The sequence below is a fragment of the Oryctolagus cuniculus genome, chromosome 1, assembly GCF_051225735.1.
Source record: "Oryctolagus cuniculus isolate XC-2025 breed Fujian yellow rabbit chromosome 1, ASM5122573v1, whole genome shotgun sequence".
In the NCBI taxonomy this organism is placed as follows: domain Eukaryota; kingdom Metazoa; phylum Chordata; class Mammalia; order Lagomorpha; family Leporidae; genus Oryctolagus; species Oryctolagus cuniculus.
The window spans coordinates 162,868,870-162,890,547 of NC_142867.1; the positions used below are offsets into that span (position 1 = coordinate 162,868,870).

At 47.9% G+C, this 21,678-nt stretch overlaps 1 protein-coding gene across 2 annotated transcripts in view; it reads left to right on the forward strand.

Annotated features, from left to right (window-relative positions):
• Nucleotides 1-2,295: 2,295 nt before the first annotated feature.
• The window catches only part of DMRT1 (doublesex and mab-3 related transcription factor 1), a 117,989-nt gene continuing 98,606 nt past the window's right edge, over nt 2,296-21,678 (forward strand). Inside the window, exons 1-2 of one of the 2 annotated variants that reach the window (XM_017341623.4) lie at nt 2,296-2,818; nt 6,234-6,417. In XM_017341623.4, the coding sequence (XP_017197112.1) occupies nt 2,477-2,818; nt 6,234-6,417 (526 nt within the window). In that variant the 5' untranslated portion in view covers nt 2,296-2,476. The remainder of the gene's footprint in view (nt 2,819-6,233; nt 6,418-21,678) is intronic. The other variant, XM_002708188.5, reaches the window with a different exon arrangement.

Here is a 21,678-nt window from a genome sequence, read left to right on the forward strand (position 1 = left end):
TTTTTTTTGACAGGCAGAGTGGACAGTGAGAGAGAGACAGAGAGAAGGGTCTTACTTATTTTTCCGTTGGTTCACCCCCCAGTGGCTGCTGTGGCCGGTGCACCGTGCTGATCTGAAGCCAGGAGCCAGGTGCTTCTCTTGGTCTCCCATGGGATGCAGGGCCCAAGGACTTGGGCCATCCTCCACTGCACTCCCTGGCCACAGCAGAGAGCTGGCCTGGAAGAGGGGCAACCGGGACAGAATCCAGAGCCCCGACCAGGACTAGAACCCGGTGTGCCATCGCCGCAGGCAGAGGATTAGCCTAGTGAGCCACGGCACTGGCCCAAGACCTGTTTTAAAACTGCTTTTCCCCTCACTTATTGGTATTTCTTGGACATATTTCTAAGTCAATAAATGCAGATCTGCATCATTACGTTTATGGCTTTTTTTTTTTTTAATGGAAGAAAGGAAACAACAGGGCATGCTACTCAAAATTCCCAGCATGATGCTGTGCATTCTTGGGTCCTTCCTCTGTCCCTTTTGGAACATCTGTCTGGTACCTCCTCTGTGGGTTGCAACCAAAAACTTTACAGACTATTAGCTTCATGACATTGGTCACACAGGTTCCTAGCACATTTTCCATTGGCTTAAAAATCCCTCCATCAGATTCCAGCAATGTGATGCTTATAAGGAACCCATATTTCCCTGTAATTTGGGATTTGACAGGTGCTTCTTCCTGCATCTCATCTACTGAATTCTCTAAAGCTACATTGGTCCTTAGAAATGACTGAACTCCAGTTTACATATTAATGTGCAAGTGTAGGAAAACAAATAGTGGGTAAAAGTAATTGGCACATGTTTTAAAGGAAGAGTTAAAGGAATGGGTTTTCCTGAATCAAGCTGTGATTTTATCCTTCAAGAGGTTCCAAAATGGGATGGAGGCTGCTTCCTGGCCACTGTTATGACCACTTTACTGGCTTTGTGGCCAGGGCAGGAGGCATTGAAGGGCAGAAACTTCTTTAGGAAATGGCCTGAGAGAAGGGCCTCAGAACTAGAGCGAGGAAGGTGGATTACAGGATTTGAGAGTACAGTGCCCAACGTGCCAGACTGGTGGAAGAGATGGCTCCTGGACAGCCATTTTGATGAGAAGCCAAGTGGGTGACCATGCTCCTCTGAATAACTGGCACCCTAAGTGTAGGGTGCAGAAACTGGAAGGCAAGTACTAACACCAGCCCCAGGTGGATAACAGCCAATGCAAGGTTAGGGAAGTGGCACTAAGCAAATGGGCATGTTAGGCATCATCAACAGAGATTTCCCAAGCTGGTAGATCTCCGTAAAGATTGAGAAACCAAGAGTTGTTTTAAGACTCAGCCTCAGAGCTTCAACTTCTGTTTTTCAAATGGGAAGCAACCAGCCAATACAAGGGCCCCTGGAACATTCTGGAAGACTAACGGAGGGACCAGATGAAAGAACTAATGTGAAAGCCTGGCCTTAGGGGAACACGTGGATGTGTGGGGAAGAACTGTGAAGGGCAGGCTAAGGACGGATTTGCAGCGCGCAAGGACAGGAAGAGCCGGGCAGGGGCCTGGAGTCCAGGGTGGGAACCCCAGGGAAGGTTCTAAGATGACTAATTGGTTTTTAAAAGGCATAATTTACCTTCAGTGAAAACTGCACCCATCTTCAGTGTAGAGCGAGCTTCCAGAACCGAATAGGAAAGTTAGCTGGAGGTGGCACTCTTGAGAGCCAAGGAACCTGGAGGCAGGAATGAAAGGCCAGACCTTTAACATTCTGGGTGTACCTGTGCCCCCCATCCCCCCTGCTTTGGGGGGGGGTCTCATTTGCTGATATAAAGGCAGAGCCATCTTTGCTCAGGGGTTCAACCTCATACCCAGTTGTAAGCGTTTTCCTACTTGGCCACCGCCAAGAATGTGCTTCACCGTGGGGGTCAGGGGGGAAGCGAGCTGGAGGACCCCCACGGGGTGGCCCACACCTCCTCCTTGCAGCTTGCTGCTCCAGGCCTGGGGAGCTGAGCTCTTGTAGTGCAGCAGCTGCGCGCTCAGACAGGCCGACCTTGGTACCCAGGGGAGCTGGGGGTGGGGTCACATCATCCCGGGGCCACGATGTACCTTTCCCTGCGTTTGCAGACCTTGCAGCAACAGCCTCAGTGCTTGCAGCTGCCAGCTTGCACAGAGGCTAGAGTTGGGGGGCAGTGGGCGTGGCGGCTCACCCTCTCCCGCCCAACCATCCCGGGAACGTTCTGAAATGTATCCAAAAGTTCGCCGGCCGCGCGCGCGCCAAAAGTAGAAAGGGCACAACCCCCCACCACTCCCGGCGTTGCGTGTCCCTACCTCGCCACTCGGGCTGCACCTCCGGCTGCGGCGCACACGCCTCCTCCGCCTCCTCCGCGGGAGCCTCGCCGTCGGTTGGGTGCTTCCTTTGCAGCCGTCCCCAGGCGGGAGAGCCGGCCGGAGAGTCTTGTGCTTCTTCCTGGGACACCATGCCCAACGACGACGCCTTCAGCAAGCCCTCAACGCCTTCGGAGGCTCCGCACGCCCCGGGGGCACCGCCGCAGGGCAAGGCTGGAGGCTTCGGCAAGGCTGCCGGAGCGCTGCTTGGGGCGGCCGGCGGGTCGGGCGCCGGGGGCAGCGGCGGCGGCTCCGGGGCGACTGGCGTGGGCGCCGCGAACAAGAAGTCCCCACGGCTGCCCAAGTGTGCGCGCTGCAGGAATCACGGCTACGCGTCGCCGCTCAAGGGCCACAAGCGCTTCTGCATGTGGCGGGACTGCCAGTGCAAGAAGTGCAACCTGATTGCCGAGAGACAGCGCGTGATGGCCGCGCAGGTGAGTGCTGGCGGCCGGGAACCGGGGTTCAGCCCCGAGCTTTTCGGAGAAAGTCCTCCGGCGTGGCCAGTGCCACGAGGCTCCGGGTTCGGGAGGGACGCGAGTGGCGCGCTCGGGGTTCAGGGCGCTTGGCTGCGCACCGACGCCGGATGCGGACGGCCGGGGACGCGTCTCTGTTCTGCCGGCGTAGACGCAGTCGCGGGGTTCACTCCGCTCGGGAGCCCCTGGGATCCCCGGTCTCGCCCTGCAGCAGAGTTGCGGGTATTCATCTGCCGCAGGGGGCCCCACGAACTCCCAACACCACGGTAGAAGCGGAGACTTGCAGGGTTCGCTCCGCTCGGGGGGGAGGGGTGTCGCGATCTCTTAAACCGCCCCCCAGTGAAGACGGGGATTGCGCCTTGCTGTAGGGTTCCCAGGATATGCGACCCCTCCCAGCGGATTCGCAGGGTTCACCTAGCTGGTGGTGAAAGGTGGGGGCTCACCATCTATGAACCCCACCTTTGAGCTCGGTTGTGGGGTTCCCTGAAATTTTTAACTCTGCCCCCTTAGGGTTGCGGGGTTCACTTTACTCGACGGTACCAGGCATCCCTGACTCCCCCGCTCCGAACAGTCTGGGATTCCAAATGCCGCCGGCTAACAGAGCTTCGGGGTTTGCAGCTGAAGGAGGGGACCCCCCCTCCCCCCCGTCTCCGACCCGGTTCTCCGAGCGAGCGGAAGGTTGCGAAGTTCGCCCCCCGCCCCCTCCGGTGCTCGTGGGGCTCCCCTGCGGCGCCGCTCGTCTGCGCTGCGCTCTAAACGAAGGCGGGTCCTGGGGGGAGGGGTCGCCCACGCGGGGGCCTCCGTTAGGCCGGCGGGGGGTAGGGCGAGAGGCTGCGCGCGCCGCGGCTCTCGGGCTCGGGCGTCGGAAGCCTGTCTGCTCTGGCACAGTCCGCGGCGTGGACGCCGGCGCAGCGTGGTCGGCGGTGCGCTGCGGCGGCCTTTCGTATTCGCCGCCGGAGGACGCAGGCTTGGCGTCACAGCCATTTTGAGCACGCTGGAAATGTTATTAACGTTTAAAAATGTTTGGCCTCCCCCCACCTCTGGTTGTTCCAGTGCAGGTTGCTTTGCGTGTATTTTAAAACTTAGAATTTCAGAGAGAGCGGCGCGCGGCGGAAGTGCGCGCATACAGAGTTTTGTCGGCTGTTCGTACTTTTTTTTTTTTTTAAACACCTCAGCGACGGGAGTTCACGTCCTTGGCGTTCGAAAAGGGTTTCTCAAAGACAATAAAACATTCATTCCACCTACACATGGTTTCATGTTTTTAACCCAAGTTATTTGAAGTGAAAAGACACGGGAGAAACGCTTGCTAACGGTGTGCTGCGTTTGCTAAGGAACGCGTAGGTATCTTCCGTTGTGAAGGACTTCAACGTAAGAACGGCGAACGCTTAGTGTGTACGCCGGCGTTTAGAAATGAGCCTAAAATTCTGTGTTGGCCGCAGGTATTGCGAGTGTAAGTTAAGAAAATGGTGGTTTTTCCTTAGTTGACGCCTGGGTTTTCATTTTAATGTAGAGTGGGGGGCGGGGAGAATACACCGACTTTATGAAGTGTTCAAATGGTTGGGCAACAACTTGAAAAAATTACGGACTAGCAGGTAGAAAAAAATGGTCTCAGCATTTAGTTGTGGGCTTAAATATTTAGTGTGGAGAGTAGACTTGGAGGGAATTTCCCTCAAAATGTAATATTAGTTATTTAAGTAGGGGCATTAATGTAGAGAAACCTCTGTCAATAGGGTAATTTTAAGGACGTTGTATGTTAAATCAAAAGCAACTCCAGGTTACTCGTGCAGTGTGAAACTTCAGTATTTTCCGTTCCAGAACGCTTGTACTGTGCTAGATGAATCCTTAAAAACTCATAAAATGGTTGCTGTTTGGTCAACCTGAACTAATTTGAAATTGTAAAAAAAAAAAAAAATGGAGATTGATCTTGGGCAGGAATGTGTGATTCTAAAACAACTGCATTTTTAATCAATTGCTTCCCCCTTCCCAAATTAAATAACATTTCCTAAGAAACCTGGAGAGAAAATCTTACAAAGGTGTCCTTAGTTCATGGAATAAACTATATGTTCTGAGTTTCTATAAAACAAGGCATAAGTATGCATTAATATACTAAAGAGATTTGCAGGGCTTTTTCAAAATTTGTTTCTGCCAAAGCCATTGATAGGATAAATCTGTTGACCAATTTAAAATCCAAGATTTAAGTTTAATTTAGTCTTAATTGATTTTTTGGAAGTTCATTTTTCTAAACTGAAGACTCTGGTGATGAGTAAAAGTTACTTCCAAATTAATTGGTTGTCTAAGTTTGGGCTGCCATCGTCCTTAAACAATATGGAAACATGGTTCTGTTTCTGATTCTCCCTTTTCGGCTTGTATCTGGGGCTCTGAGGTTCAGGTGCATCACTTTCTCATGTCATCATCAATAGTCAGTTTCAACAAAAAGCCTCTTTTTGTTACATGGAGTAATAAGCAAGGCCGCAATTTATTTTCTTAAAAGTTTTTGCAAGCTTTAACAATGTTATTTAAGAGAAGATAAGGAGAAGAGGGACCAGGCAGAGTGTCTTAGGCTGGGTCAGGCTGCTCACCTGGCTCCCTTCCCTCCTGCCTGGAGCGCTGTTGCCTGCTGCTCCCTTTCTTCAGGCCCCCGCCCCCACCCCATCCCCTTCTGGGTAAAGGGACTCCACTCTGCGGGTTCCTCAGTAGCCCTTGCTTTTCCAGCACACCTTGTTCCAGAGTCTTCCAGTGTGTACTGCCCTTTCAGCTTTGCTGTCCCAAGTCCTACTCGTGCAGTTCTTCAAGGCTGGTTTCCAATGCCGTGTCAGGCTGATTCCTGCGTTTTAAAGATGGTTCCTGTCCCTGAATGTCTTCTGTAGGATTGGTGTATAGCTAGCCTTGGCCTTTAGCACATGTTGGCTTGCAGTTGCATGCTTGCTTGTCTTCTGTTGTCCTAACTTAAACAGTGAGTGACTTGGCGTCTAATCTCAACTCTGGTCTGCGTTCACAGCATATGATGGCATTTTACACGTCTGTGGACCGCAGCTGAGAGGGAGCCCATTCTCCTTGCTTCCTAGTCTGAGTGCCTCTGACTTCTCCTGGTTGATCCCAGTGTGACTGACTTCAGTGTTTCCTGGTCTCTCCACCTCCCCCACTGATATGTCCTGAGGATCCACACACATTTCTTTAATATGAGCACCTGCTGTGGGCCAGACCCCTGGGCCCTCAGCCATTTCTCAGCTTTGGCTACACTAGAGGACTTCAGACCTCACTATCTGGAACCTGGTGAATTGGGTCCCAGCGTGAGTGGGGACTTGAGTGGGCTTTGGCAGAGCTGCACAGGTGATTCTTGCCTGCTGAGCGGTGACGCATTGTCCTGCGCTTCCAGGTGGCCCTGAGAAGGCAGCAGGCCCAGGAGGAGGAGCTGGGCATCAGCCACCCGATCCCGCTGCCCAGTGCTGCCGAGCTGCTTGTGAAGAGAGAGAACAGCGGCAGCAACCCGTGCCTCATGACGGAGAGCAGCAGCTCCTCGCAGCCTCCGCCGGCCAGCACCTCCAGCACTGCAGCCTCAGGTACGGGCTGGGGAGGAGGCGTGGGGCTCATTGGAGGACACTGGAGGGAGCAGGGTTGCAGCAGCGCAGCCTCGGGACACCCCACCACCACCACCCCCCAGCCTGGAAGAACATTGAGAGCTTGGGAGTGTCCTCCGGGTCCTACCTCTGATGCTCTGCTTTGCTTTGCTCCTGGCTCCCCCACCATTGTCAGAATCCCTGTGTGTCAGAGAGCACTGAGGTGGTTCACGTATCTTGGTCTACCTGGCTCTGCTCTGGCCGCCTGAGTGGAGGCTGAAGGTCCTCGTAACCTAGAATCCAAAGTCAGTTTTGTTTTTTTGTTTGTTTGTTTTTTCAAGGATTTATTTTATTTGGAAGGCAGAGTTACAGAGAGACAGAGATCTTTGATCTGCTGGTTCACTAAGCCGGGAGCCAGGACTCCCCAAGTGGCTGCAATGGCCAAAGCCAGGAGCCAGGAACTTCCTCCGGGTATCCCACATGGGTGCAGGGGCCCAAGGACTTGGGCCATTCTCTGTGACTTTCCCAGGCGCATTAGCAGGAAGCTGAAAGGGAAGTGGAGCAACCGAGACTCCAACTGGTGCCCATATAAGATGCCGTTGCTGCAGGTGGAGGCCTAACCTGTGATGTCACAGCTGTGGCCCCTGAAGTCCGGTTCTCTAGCAGGGAGGACGTGCCTGGAGAAGGTGTCTGAACAGGGCAAATCCTAGGTGTTGACGGGCGTAACCTCTGAGCAGTGACCCGGGAAGGCCCACCACACTGGCTCGAATTCACTGCATCTGCCGACCACTCGCTGTTCCTAGGGCTGTGTGTGCCCTCATTCATCTTGCACCATTCTCAGAGAGGCTCCCTAAGTGAGGAGGAGGTCTCAGCCCCCAACATCAGTGACGACTGCGGTGAGGAAGTTGTGGGAGAGGCCACGCTGAGTGAGCTAGAGAGTACCTGAATCCAAAGCTCAATGAGTGGGTCTTCAAGTGATCCCCACAGCCACCCTCGAGGGCTGCCAGTGACCCTTATGGGATCTCCTAGTGACATGCAGTTGTTTAAGTCACATTGACTGCAGTGGAATGAAATAGCAGCCTTTCATTGCTCTTTGGCACCAGGCACACATCAAGTGCTCAGTAGCCATTTACAGCTGAGGGTCGCCATACTGGATAGTGCATTCTCATCTCGGTGTTTGAAGGCACTGGTGTAAAATACAGGAACTCTTAAGAATTCTGCCAAAGGTCTGCGCAGTCCTGTTGTTTATGTCAATTAAAGACAGTAGTCCCAGCTTCCCCTGGGGGAATGTGTGCCAAGACCCCCGTGAATGCTTGAAACCATGGATGGTACTGAACCCTTGATGTCCACACACAGCTGATGATGGTTTGGTTGCTCATTTAGGCATAGTAAGAGATTAACAGCAGTAACTAATAGTAAAATAGAAAAGTGCAATATATGTGTAATAAAAGTTATTTTAAACTTATGAATGGTTTATTTCTGGAATTTTCCATGTAGTATTTATGTACTACTGTTGACTGAGCACAGCTGACTATAACCATGGGTAACTGAAATGGTGGTAAGTGAAGCCGTGGGTAAGGTGGGCACCACTGTCTACATGTTGAGAGTCATAGGAGGTCTTGAGAGCCTGCTCAGGCTCGGTGAAACCCAGCCTTGCCGAAGGCACCCCTAGCTGAGCTTTCATGAGTTGCTGAGTTGTATGTCACTAAGCCTCTGTACAGCACCCAACAAGGCACTAAAGCTCCTTGGATCTTTTGTTCCCTCTTGTCAAACGTGAGAGGGCTCTTGTGAGCCTTGGCCATTCCAAAGAAAAACAAGGTAAGCAGATGCCAAAGTTCCCAGGTAGGTGTGTGTGCATGGCTGTCTCTGCATGTTGAGCTGTGGGTTTTGTCGTTTACAAAGAGTTAGGTATTCTTCTTGTTTGTTTTTGAATTGGTTGTTCATAGTGTATGTTCCTGTTATGGTTTCCAGACTTTGCTTTTTGTAGTAAGAAAAGAATATTTCAGAAGGTGTTTTGCAGGCTTCCAGACAAAATGATTATGGGATCACAAGCCATCTGGTGGGTTTAGCTGTCAGCCTGAGACGAGAATGGGGGCTGGTCTCATGAGTAAAGGGGGTTTTCAGTGCTAGATTTTGCATAGTGGAAGGCTCCTGCCGTTCTCCCTCAGCACAGGAGTCTGCAGCCGCCAGTCTTGAGGGGCGGACATTCATGATGGATCAGCATCAGTGCTGGGCGTTTTGTAGGTCAGCAGAGCTGGACTCTGCGTGCTGTCTGATGTCCTGCAGTCCACATCATGGACATGGTGGACTCAGCATCAGACTACCTCTGATGCTCTGCTTTGCTTTGCTCCTGGCTCCCCCACCATTGTCAGAATCCCTGTGTATCAGAGAGCACTGAGGTGGTTCACGTATCTTGGTCTACCTGGCTCTGCCCTGGCCGCCTGAGTGGAGGCTGAAGGTCCTCGTAACCTAGAATCCAAAGTCAGTTTTTTTTTTTTTTTCAAAGGTTTATTTTATTTGGAAGGCAGAGTTACAGAGAGACAGAGATCTTTGATCTGCTGGTTCACTAAGCCAGGAGCCAGGACTCCCCAAGTGGCTGCAATGGCCAAAGCCAGGAGCCAGGAACTTCCTCCGGGTATCCGGGACATGGTGTAATTGTACATTCTCTATGATGCCAGACGTGCAGAGAGGGATCTCAGGTGGCAAAGAGGTACTTGCTGGGTAGTTGAGCATTGGTAAAAGGGAGAGAGTCACACAAAGAAGTTGCAGGGGAGTGAGGTGGAGGGTTCAGGGTCAAGGAGGATGGAGCCAGATTCCCTTTCCGTGCCTCTGGAGCTGATAGACTGTAGAGTCACTCTGGAATCTTGAACAAAAAAGGAAGAGGAATGTGGAAGGCAGGAGTGTGTTATGCTAGTGTGCTTGGCTACAGGTGGAGTAGCATTGCCCCGGAGGACTTGCCTTCTGAAGGGAGATGGCCCTTGCTGGCCAGCTCACCTGTGTGGGGTGGGAGCCACAGATTGTCAGCGTTCACAGGGTGCCCGGCTGACCCCCAGAGTTGGGATGTGAGCCGGAAGAGCTAACTGTGTAGAGGGGGTGGGGAGAGTGGGGGAGAACAGAGTCCTGACGCTTGTGTGGAGCAAATGGAGCCTAACTTAGATGGCTACAACTAACACTTCCATAACTTATACTTTACAGAGTTTGTATTTATTTAAAATAACATTGAGTTTATGCAGGTCCTTGGCAGATGTTTATAACAGAGTGCACAGTGGTGTTAATGAAAGATAACTGTTCTTCCAATCCCAACCTGCAGTTTTTTTTGTCACTCCAGGATTGCTGACTGTATGTAGAGACTGACCTATTTATCCTTTTCATGTATAGCTAGACATATGTGTGAATTATGTATGTATGATTATGTATTTCACATGAAAGGACTGTGTTGTTCTGCTTGTGTGTAATTAGCATTCTTTTCACTGTTACAGCTTGGAACTTTCAGTGGTCTAGAATTCCATCCTGTACAGGTGCAAGGCAGGATTTTAAATTATTTAGAGACCAAAGTTGTAGTTGTCATGGAATAATAAAACTCAGCAATCTGGCTTACCTGGGAGCAAGTTGCTAGCCTTTCTACTGCTTGATGTCTATTTGTTTCAAGGCCAGCAACTCGGTGAGATTTAGGAGGTTTTATGTCCTTGAAGCTTCTTAGTTATCTCCTTCTGTCTCCTGAAAGTGCCAAAAGTCAGAGTAAGAAGTGTTCAGGAAGTACTGCTGAGATTCTGGCTGAATTCTAAGCATACTATGAAGGAGCTTGGCCTCACCGAACTGTGGCTGTGCTGCTGGTGAACTCACCCCTTTGAGTAGAATACTGTGTTAGAGGAAAGCTTGCAGGGACCCCAGATACGGTGCAGGGAGGTAAGCCACCACCTGTGACCCCGGCGTCCCATATTGGAGTGCCGGCCTGAGTCCTGGGTTCAAGTCCCATCAGCTCCCTGCTGATGTGCTGGGAAAGTAGCAGCGGAGGATGGCCCAAATGCTTGGGCCACTGCCTCTCATGTGGAGACCCGGATGGAGTTCCTGGCTTGTGATTTCATCCTGGGGTCAGCCCTGGTGGCCACTTGGGGAGTGAATGAGCAGAAGACCTTTTTCCATCTCTCTATGTCCTTCTTTCTCTCTCCCTCCTTTCAAATAAATATAATAAAATATATTTAAATAAAGTCTACAGTTGTTAGCCAGTTGTTGGCTAAGATTGATTTGAGGATTAACTAGGTAGTCCTTGAACAGAGGGTATAAAAGAGTCCTTTTGATTTTATCTTTGACCGTGGCAGGAAATAGCCTTTTAAAAAAAAAAAGATTTATTTATTTAATTTGAAAGTCAGAGTTATACAGAGAAGGAGAGGCAGAGAGAGAGAGAGGTCTTCCATCCACTGGTTCACTCCCCAGTTGTCCACAACAGCTAGAGCTGCACTGAGCCAGGAGCCAGGAGCTTCATCTGGGTCTCCTACACGGGTGCAGGGGCCCAAGGACTTGGGCCATCTCCCACTGCTTTCCCAGGCCATACCAGAGAGCTGGATCAGAGGTGGAGAATCCGAAACTCGAACTGGTGCCCGCCCATATGGGATGCTGGCACCGCAGGTGGCCGCTTTACCTGCTATACTGTAGTGCTGGCCCCAAATAGCCTTTTTTTTAAAATCAGGTTTCTATTGTTAAGGTATTATCTTATTTGCAAGCCACATTTAATAGAAACAACCACATTTTTCAGTCTTGTCTGATGGAATGGCCACATGTGTGGCTTTATGTTAGCCCCAATCTACCATCTCACATAGGCCATGTCTTCAGAGATGAGATTTTTTTTCTCCAAAGATACCTTTTATTTACTGAGTACAAATTTCATAAATACAACTTTAGGAATATAGTGCTTCTTCTCACTGGCACTCTCACCCCACCTCCTCCTTCTCCCATTCCCAGTCTCGTTGTCCATTAAGAAAAAAAAAAAAAAAAGCCTGTTCCTCGAGAATCAAGACAAGTGCTGTTCAAGTCATTGCTTCTCAAAGTGTCAATTTCACTTCTATAGATTACCTTTTAGGTACTCCATTAGTTATCACAGATCATGGAAAACATATTTCACTAAGTATAATGTTTTCCACATTCATCCATTTTGTTGCAAATCACTGGATTACATTTTTTTTTACCACTGTGTAGTATTCCATAGAGTACATATCCCATAATTTCTTTATCCAGTCTTCAGTTGATGGGCAAATATTTAGTTTGAGTCCCGCTTTTCCTATCCTGCTAACAGGATCATATGTTGCAGGCATACTGTTGGCTAGCAAAGAGTCTCTTCCCACCTGTTTTGGGGGCACATAGGGACAAAAAGATGAGCATTTTGGGGCTACCAATGACAATGAATTAATAGCAACTTTAGCATTTTGCCCATAGTTTCATTTTAAAAATTTTAGCATGATATCTACTTTTTTATTTCCAAAATTATCAGCTGACTTAAAAAAATCCTAGATGTTATTATGTTATTTCTCTGTAAATTTGGGCTCTACTTGGCTTTATTTTATATTCTCCTTTTGCTTGAGCGTCTTGCACACCCACAGCCTGTACTCACTCTGAGGTCTGTGCAGCTCTTGGCTTCTGCCTTCTGTACAGAAACTGTCAGATGAAGGGCTGCATTGTAGACGGTGCCCTTCTGCATATGTGTCCTTTGTGAGGACCTGAATGTTATCTCTTCTGGGGCCCTCCCTTCTGGAGCACTCTGGACTTCCATGCTCACATCCACCTCCCCCAGAGAAGCCACCTCCTACAGTCTTGCCCCCTCTCGTCGCCGCCACCAACACCTCCGGCCTCTCCTGTGGTCCTCGGCCTCCTTTTATGTCTCTTCTCCTGCTGGAAGGGTCCGCTGGGTTTGTACATAAAACTGGGGGGGGGGGCTTCCTCCTCTTCTCTTTCTCAGCAGTGAGCCCACTTTCAGAACATACAGTGAGAGAGAGCCTATGACAGCAGGGCAACATGTTTCCTTCTGTGTCTTAAGTGCCTAGACACTGTACAGACATGAAATGTGGTGATTTGAAAACAGAACATTGTCTCCATGTAGTTTTTATTTAATGTTTGTTTTCATCTGCTTGAAAGGCAGAGTGACATGGAGAGAGAGGGCCAGAGAGATCATCTGTCTCCTGATTTACTCCCCAGATCCCAGCAACACTGGCTGGACCAGGGTGAAGCCAGGAGCCTGGAACTCCATACAGATCTCCCATGTGGGTGACAGGGGCCCAAGCACTTGAGCCATCATCTGGCGTCTACCAGGATGCGTTAGCAGAAAGCAGGATTGGAAGTGGAATAACCAGGACTCAAAACCAGGTCCTCAGATATGAAATGCAGGCTTCCCAAGCCATGGCTTAACCTGCTGCATGTACCACAACACACACCACCCCACCCTCTGTGTAGTTTTTACCAATAAGAGACAGGTTGATGAATTAACAGTTGAAGTTATTCAGTCATTTCATTTTTTTAGGGTGGGTTTAGGTTCACAGCAAAATTGAGAGGAAGATACAGAGATTTTCATAGCTTCCCCCATTATACACACCCGTCCCAAAGTGGTACCTGTGCTGCCACCACGGAGCCAGCCTGCGCTGCCACATCTTCACCACCTGGAGGCCCCAGTTTCCTAGGGTCCATTCTAGTGTTACATATTCTATAGGCATCAACAGAGGGTGCAAGTCTTGGAGGAAGTTCCTGGAAGATGGATTCAAGAGAGAAATATATTTTGGTGCAAAAAAATTTTGAAGTCTATGCAGGTGTTTCATAATGCCATTTTTTGTAAGATTTTTGAAGCCCTCTCATCTGTATGAGTTTCAGATTTTTTGCATCATGATAAACTCACCAAAATCTTGCTAAATGGCTTATCTCCACCATTGTAGCATCATATAGTGTGATTCTACTAAAAATCCTCTACAGGTTTATGTAACCTTAGCATAACATCTCAGTTTTTATTTTTGCAGTCTTCCAACATTATAAAGAAGAAAACCATTCAGATGAACTGTAAGGAGATTTTACAAAGTGGATTGGGAATTCATTTTTGAAGGATCCTGTCAGTTTAACATGAGAGGAGCTCCATTTGATTTTAGAGATTTCTCAGTTGCAAATGTTAGAATAAAAAGCAATTGTAGGTTTCAAAAAAGCCTTCATGGAGCTGTGGCATAATAGGTTAAACCTTTGCCTGCGGCGCTGACATCCCATTTAGGCACTGGTTCAAGTCCCGGCAGCTCCACTTCCAATCTAGCTCTCTGCTAGAGAACTATGCAAAGTAAGCATTCCAAGCAGTGGCCTACCCCCCTGTGCCACCATGCCCATCCCTATAGTTCTATAACATGACTTCAAATTTAACATATCTATTCACTCGTCAAGTATAAAGCCTGGTACTATTCCATGCACAGATAAATAAAACGATGAACAAAATGCAATTCCTGCTCTTAAGATTCCATTTTCACAGGGGAGACACAGATGTAAACCTACTGAATACTTTTACTTTTTACTGAGGCGATTATAAAACTAATTTGTGACAAGACAGGGAACAGGAGAGGGAGGAGGAAGAGGGGTGGGAGAGTGGGTGGCCTGGGAAAGCAGTAGAAGATGGCTCCAGTGCTTGGGCCCCTGCACCCATGTAGGAGACCCAGAGGAGACTCCTGGCTCCTGGCTTCAGATTGGGCCAGCTCCAGCCTTTGTGGCCATTTAGGGAGTGAACCAGTGGGATGGCAGACCTTTCTCTGTGTCTAACTCTGCCTCTCAAATAAATAAATCTTGAAAAAAAGAAAAAGCCTTCACATAAAAGCATTCTCAAGTTTTACTTTCAGTGTCAAAAGAAATTTCCAAAACATGCAACATAACTGCTTAAATTGAAGCAACAGTTGAAGGCTCCAATAAGAGAAAACACTTAAATATTATACTGGTAGTTTTGATAGTATGTCATTTTAAAGAATGCCCCAATCTGGTTTGTTTATTTCAAGGGCCTGCTTACATGTCAGATATAACAGTTTAATTGGTCTGCTGGAAATTGTCTATGTATAGTATTATAGGAAAATCAGATAACGTCCAGCATCACAAAAGTTACAATATAGGCCTCAGAATCACACATTTTTTTGTTTTCAAATGTTTTTATTTTTTACTTGTTTTAAAAATTTTTTATTTGCATATATTTTATAAATGCAACATTAGGAGCATAGTAATTTTTCCCATTGTACTTGCCCTCCCACTCACTCTCCCACCCCTCTTCCTCTTCTTTTCTCCTGTTCTCTGTCTTGTCACAAATTAGTGACTTCTCTGTCTTTCATAAATCACCTAAGTAAAAAGTAAAAGTATTCAGTAGGTTTACATCTGTGTCTCCCCTGTGAAAATGGAATCTTAAGAGCAGGAATTGCATTTTGTTCATCATTTTATTTATCTGTGCATGAAATAGTACCAGGCTTTATACTTGATGAGTGAATAGATATGTTAAATTTGAATTCATGTTATAAAACTATAGGGATGGGCATGGTGGCGCAGGGGGTTAGGCTGCTGCTTGGAATGCTTGCTTTGCATATCAGAGCAGTTCCTGTCCTGAGTGCTCCGCTTCCTATCCAGCTTCCTGCTAATGTGAACCCTGGGAGGCGGTAGTTGATGGTTCGTATATTTAAAATGAAATTTGGGGCTCCTTGCTTCAGCCTGGTCCAGCCCTGGCTGTTTGTTGGCATTTGAGTAATTTACCAGCAGGTGGGAATCCCATTTCTGTTTATCTGTCTCTGTCTTCTGTCTCTCTCTCTCTCTCTATTGCTCTGCCTTTCAAGTAGGTGAAAATAAACATTGGAAAAAAAAAAACAGAAACACTATGTGATCACCAACCCACCTACAGCAATCAGAGAGTAAAAACATTGATGTTCAATGCACATTTTTGTTTTATATTTTTAAAATATACCTGAATATTTAAAGATTAAAAATTCAGTTCTGATTTCTTAACAGTTTATGGTGTAATTCATATAGCTTATAATTAATTCATCTATTTAAGAATTTTAATTCAGTGTTTCTTAGAAAATTTATGTACAGTAAACAGCTGAACCTAATCTTGGAACATTTTTGTCTCTTCCTGAAAGAAATCTTGTAGCCCTCAGTGGGCACTTCCCATCTGCTCCCCAACTCTAGGCAATAATAGATTTTCTCTCTGCAGATGTGCCTGTTCTGAGCTTTTCAGATCAAGGCAGTGGTACCGTGTGCGACCTTCTGTGTCTGCCTTTCACTTAGCTTGATGTATGCAGGGTTTATCTATGTTGTAGTATGCATTTTATATTATTATTTTTTATTTCTGAGTAATGTTCCATTGTATGGATATACCACATTTTGTCTTTATATTCTTCAGCTGATGGACATCAGGATAGCATGTACTTTGTAGCTATGGTGAGTAATGCCACTGCTAACATTTGTGCACAAAGTCTTTTAAAGATACAACTTTGATTCTCTTGCGTGTATACCAAGAAGTGGAATTGCAGAGTCTTCCAGTGATTCTGCACTTAACCTCTTGAGGACTTGTCAGATTTACCCCTGGCAGGGTATGATGGTTCAAGAAAATTCAAATCTAAGGTTTTTTTGTTTTTTTTTTTAATTAAAAGGTAAATGCTGCCATCCAGGCAAAGTCACGAATAGTTAAAACCCCCTGAGAAGCTCTTTGGTGAGAAGTTTAGATCATGAAGGATGCATTATCCTGATTAGATACATTAATATTCAATTAAAAAAATTTTTTTCTCTTTCCTCACAATCATGTACACTTTGTAGTGAATAAGACAGTGTCCGAGGAAGTAGAGCAGCTCATACAGGGACCAGGGAAATGCTGTCTGTTGTAACTATACTGGAAAACTGTGTCTTTAGGAAGGGCAAAATCAGTCTTTCAGCCCTTAGGGGATGGAGACTGTTTCACTTAAAACAAAGGTGTGAGAATTCTGTTGGTTTAGGAATTTGCAAGGAGTGACTTGCATTTGTGAATTCCCACAGTGGAAGACCACTGCCACTCTACTGGAGAGTGAAAGAGAACATGTTGAGTCGGTGAAGGTGTTCAGTATCCTTCTTGTCACTCATGGGAAGGGGATGGCAGTTCACAGGAGTCTTGAAACTTGCTACCAGGACCGGTGCTGTGGCATAGCAGGTAAAGCCACCACCTGCAGGGCTGGCATCCCGTATGGGCACTGGTTCATGTCCTGGCTGGTCCACTTTCAATGCAGTTCTCTGCTCTGGCCTGGGAAAGCAGTAGAAGATGACCCAAGTCCTTGGGCCCCTGTACCCACATGGGCGACCCAGAAGAAGCTCCTGGCTCCTGGCTTCAGATCGGCACAGCTCCGGCTGTTGCAGCCAATTGGGGAGTTAAGCAGAGGATGGAAGCGCTCTCTCTCTCTTCCTGTCCTTCTCTTTGTGTAACTCTTTCAAATAAATAAATAAATCTTTAAAAAAAAAAAAAAAAAAAGAAAGAAAGAAAGAAACTTGGTGCCAGCAGCGGGTCAGAGCATGGCAGCGCTTTGTAGATGGCACTGTGTGGTGTTCTCGTGTGAGCAGCCTTGCATCTGCTGCTGCAGGAAGTTTTGGACTGTCAGAAATCTCTGTGCCATCAGTTTACCTTGCCTGCTTCACAGTGTTCCCCTGGAGTTCATGACCTACATTTTCCTGGTGTTCTGCAGGCTTATGGATCATGTCTTACAGATCACCCCTCAGACACCTTGGGTTTTGTGGATGCCTTTTTGTCCCTTCTGTTTTATTAACTGACATTTTTTTAAAACAGAAAATTTACTTTACTGTGATATAGTATACATAATTTAGAATTTGCTGCTTAAATTAATTCACTATTTTAATCATTTGAGTATTATTTATTGATCAATTTGAGAGGCACAGAGACAGCCTTCCCATCCTCTGGTTCACTTCCCAAACACCTACAATGGGCAAGGCTGGGCCTGGGCCATCACCTGGAGCTGGGAACTCTGTCCAGGTCTCCCATGTGTGTGGCAGGAACCCAGTTACTTGAGCCATCGCTACTGCTTCCCAGGATTTGCATTAGCAGGAAGCTAGAGTCAGGAGCAGAACTGAGACTCAAACCCAGGCACTCAAATGTGGGACATGGGCATCCCAGCCAGTAGCTTGCTTGTCCAAAGGCCTAATCCAAATACCTAGTTTTCCCTTTGCTTTGTTTGTTGGTCTGAGTTATGCCTCTAGGGTAATGAGGCCTCCCAAAGGACTGAGGTTTATGGAGAATGGGGCTCGGGGGATGAAAACTGACACTTTCCTATGGGAGATGCTATGGTTCTGTGCCTCTGTCAGGTGACCTGGACTCTGGCCTACAAGTGGTCTCAGGTGTGCTGTGAGGCAGAGGGAGCAAAGTCGGGGTCCCGGTGGGCCCTGTGGCGCACTGGTTCTTGACTTGTCACCGATGCTTTGCACTTTCCTTTGTCACAAGCAGCTATACAGGTGCAGATCTGTGTTTCTGTCTCAGCCAGAAGGTGTCTTACTTTTCAGCTGTTTAAAAAATTCAAAGGACAACCTTTCTGACTCCCCTATGAAAATTCACAAAAATATCCATCACTGTGGCTGACATTTGACAATGAATTTATTCTAGTCTCTCTTGTCTGTAGGCAGACTTCAGATTTGCTAATCTGATTTTATTTTAAAATACCAATGAAGGCTGGCGCCGTGGCTCAACAGGCTAATCCTCCGCCTTGCGGCGCCAGCACACTGGGTTCTAGTCCCGGTGGGGGCGCCGGATTCTGTCCCGCTTGCCTTTCTTCCAGGCCAGCTCTCTGCTATGGCCCGGGAGTGGAGTGGAGGATGGCCCAAGTGCTTGGGCCCTGCACCCCCTGGGAGACCAGGAGAGGCACCTGGCTCCTGGCTTCAGATCAGCGCAGTGTGCCGGCCACAGTGCACCAGCCACGGCCACCATTGGAGGGTGAACCAACAGCAAAAGGAAGACCTTTCTCTCTGTCTCTCTCTCACTGTCCACTCTGTCTGTCAAAAAAAAAAAAAAAAATACCAATAAAAGCACTTTCTGGAAGAAAGCACATGAGAATCTCTAAGTAGACTGGAGGTAGCTGGCTTGCTGTCAAAGGAGAGTTCGATACATTACTACAGTAGGTGCAAATTTTCTGATGTTCACTGCCTGTGAGAGTTCTTCCGCATTGCTTTAGCCATCACATGTCAGTGTAGCTCAGTGCATACTAACAGGGGATTTTCAGTACTGACTTCAATAGTTGTAAAACTGCTCCCTATTTGTGTGCTACCCTTTAGTGCTGGCTGTGGGGTTTATTTAAGATGTATAAAATACACATTAATTAAAAAAAATGTATAAAATACACATTAATTACATGGAGCAGATTAGATTCATCAAACACCAATATTTGCTGAAATGAGTTGAACTTTTCTCTGCTGGCGAATTTGCTCTCTGAGTGAGATTCCTTCCCTTCTTCTCTTGCTTCAGTTTTTCCATTTTGCTCACTCATTCAGCAAAGATTGGTTTTGTGACTGCACTGGGGAGACCCTACTGTAGCTACAGGATACTTAGCAATGCGGAAAAATTATGGCCCTCACAGAACTTCTGTGTCCAAGGGGTAGAGACAGTTGATAAACAATAACAGTGGCAAATCAACAAGGTGCTTTCACATGTGGTAAGCACGTGCAGAAAGCCAAAATGAAGTGGTGGGTGTAGTCAAGGGGACGGGGGCTGTGCTGAAGAGGGTGGCCAGGGAAGGGTGGCTTCCTAAGGAGATGAAACTGTGGCTGGTCCTGAATGTTAATGAGCCATCCCTGGGCAGAAGGAGCAGCAGGGCGTGGCTGGCCTCTGAAAGGGGCAGGGGCCAGTGTGCTGGGGAGCCATGAGCACAGGGTGACAGCCCTGAGTGGTGCCACAGGGGCTTTGGTGGGCAGGGTGGCCTAGGCCAGGGAGCGGGGTTGGGATTTTGCTAGGAGTGCCATGGGAAGTCCCTAGAGTGTAAGAGCTATGATGGCGTGGTCTGACTGACCGCGCTAGACCTCCGTGCGGCCGGGCGTGTGGAATGTGGTGTGAAGGAGCTGCAGGAAGGTGCGATTGATGCGGATGTAGTGCTGTGGCCTGGGGAGAGCTGTCTGACTTGACCAAGGACAGTGGTAACAGAGACAGGCAGAAGAGGTGGGGTGGGAGGTTTATTCTGGAGGTAAAGTTGTGTGTCACTTTGGTAGATTCTGCCAGAGGCACTCTGTCCAGTGGGCAGCTGCCACAGCCCTGCCTGGACTCTGTTGTCGTTGGGGCTGCACTGTCTTAAAGGTGAGCAGCTGTGCCTTGGGTGGGTTGGGGGAGGGAGTCAGCAGGATGATGCGTCCTCCCAGCCCTGGAGCCTGAGAAGGTGTGCCCTTACATGGCAGAAGGGGCTCTGCAAATGTGATGACCAAGTCAAGCACCCTGATGTGAGGAGGTGAACCTAAGTTTCCCAGGTCACCCCAGTCTAATGATGTGCCGCTTTGCAAGGGGGAGCCCTTACTGTAATCCCCAGAGATGCTGTGACAGAAGATGCAGGTGCCTTTCCAAGCTTGGAAGAGACTTTTCCCACTGCTGCTGGCCTTGATGGAGGAAGGGGACCCAAGAGCCAGGGCGTGGGAGAGGCCTCTGGAAGCCTGGAACAGCCCCCAGCTGCCAGCCAGCAAGGACATAGAACCTCAGTCCTGCAAACACAAGGAACTGAGTTCTGCCAGTAGTGAATGGGCAGAGAAACAGATCTCCCCGTGAGCCTCCAGAAAGACTCGCAGCCCCTGACGTGGGAGAGACCCCTCAGACTCACCAGACTCACAACTGTTAAGGGGATAAAAGTGTGCCATTTAAGCTACTAAACGTGTGGTAATTTGTTCCATGATAGCTAGTCAGTACAATTGGCACCATTTATAATCCACGGTTCTCTCACTGGCGATGTAGAATGGCTTTTCATGTGTCTTAGGGCCCTTTGTATTTTTCCCCGTGAATCGTTGTGTGTCGTGTCAAGTCTTCCTGCCCCCAACATCTGAGAGTTCTTTACTGTTGCAGAGGCTGGTCCATGGTGACCTTCCCACCACTTGATATATTTCAAACTGCGAAACTGAGAGATTGGCTGGGTGCAGACTGCAGGGACGAGAGGAGTCCCATGACCGAGTCCTGGCCACTGCTGTCTTTGGAGGCAAGCAGAGAAGCCTGCTTCACTTCCTGTTTCTGCCAGGCCATTAACTAAACCTAGTGAAAATGGCTGAAGAATGACTGAACCCATGTGGTTTTCCTGTTCTTCCAACTCGTGCTGTCAGCTCAGTTTTAGCTATGAGCAGATCTCAAGTTAAGCTAAAGACCTCAGTGACCACTCCATTTTACAGTCATGGTCTGGAAGTTGCATTGTTACTTTTGGTATACCATAAACTATGATACGGCTCTGACTGACAAATGGGAGTATGTACTGTCTATTCAGATATTCTGTTTACTATATACTTGTCTTAATTTTTTTAAAAATTATTTATTTATTTGAAAGGCAGAGTGACAAAGAGAAGCAGAGAGAGAGATATCTTCTATCTGCTGGTTTATTCCCCAAATGGCAGCAAGAGCTAGGGATGGGCTCTAGGCTGAAGCCAGGAGCCTAGAAATCCATCCAGGTCTGCCACTTGGGTTGCAAAGGCCCAATTCCATGCACATCTCCCTTGTGGGTGGCAGGGGCTCAATTACTTAGACCATCTTCTGCTGCCTTCCCAGATGCATTAGCAGAAAGCTAGATCAGAAGCAGAGCAGCCAGGTCTTGAACTAACACTTCGATACAGGATGCTAGAATCACAAGTGTCACCTTAACCCATTGCACCACAACATCAGCTCCTATCTTGCTTTTTGCCAAGATTATCTGTTTGCATGAAATTAGAATGCATATTGCATTTCAATTCTTTGAAAGTATTTTACTGTTCTGAGTTGATATAAAGCAAACATTATTATTATTACTACATGACAGTGCTAGGTTTCCCAGGAGAGAATGGTACTTGATAATAGAAGCCCGATAAAAAGTCTTGAAGATGGAAGGCACCTGGACACAGAGGTTGCTGTTGTCTGGATCACTTTATACCTGGGGAGGAAGCTCCATTTCATGGAAATGACATGATATCAAGAGTCATGAGACCTGGTTCAGTTCCTTTCTACTTCTCTGATTTGGGGTAGTTCATTTCATTTCTTTGTGTGTCCATTTCCTTATTCACGGAATATATTAAATAATGTCTGCCTCAAAATTATTGTAGAGCTCA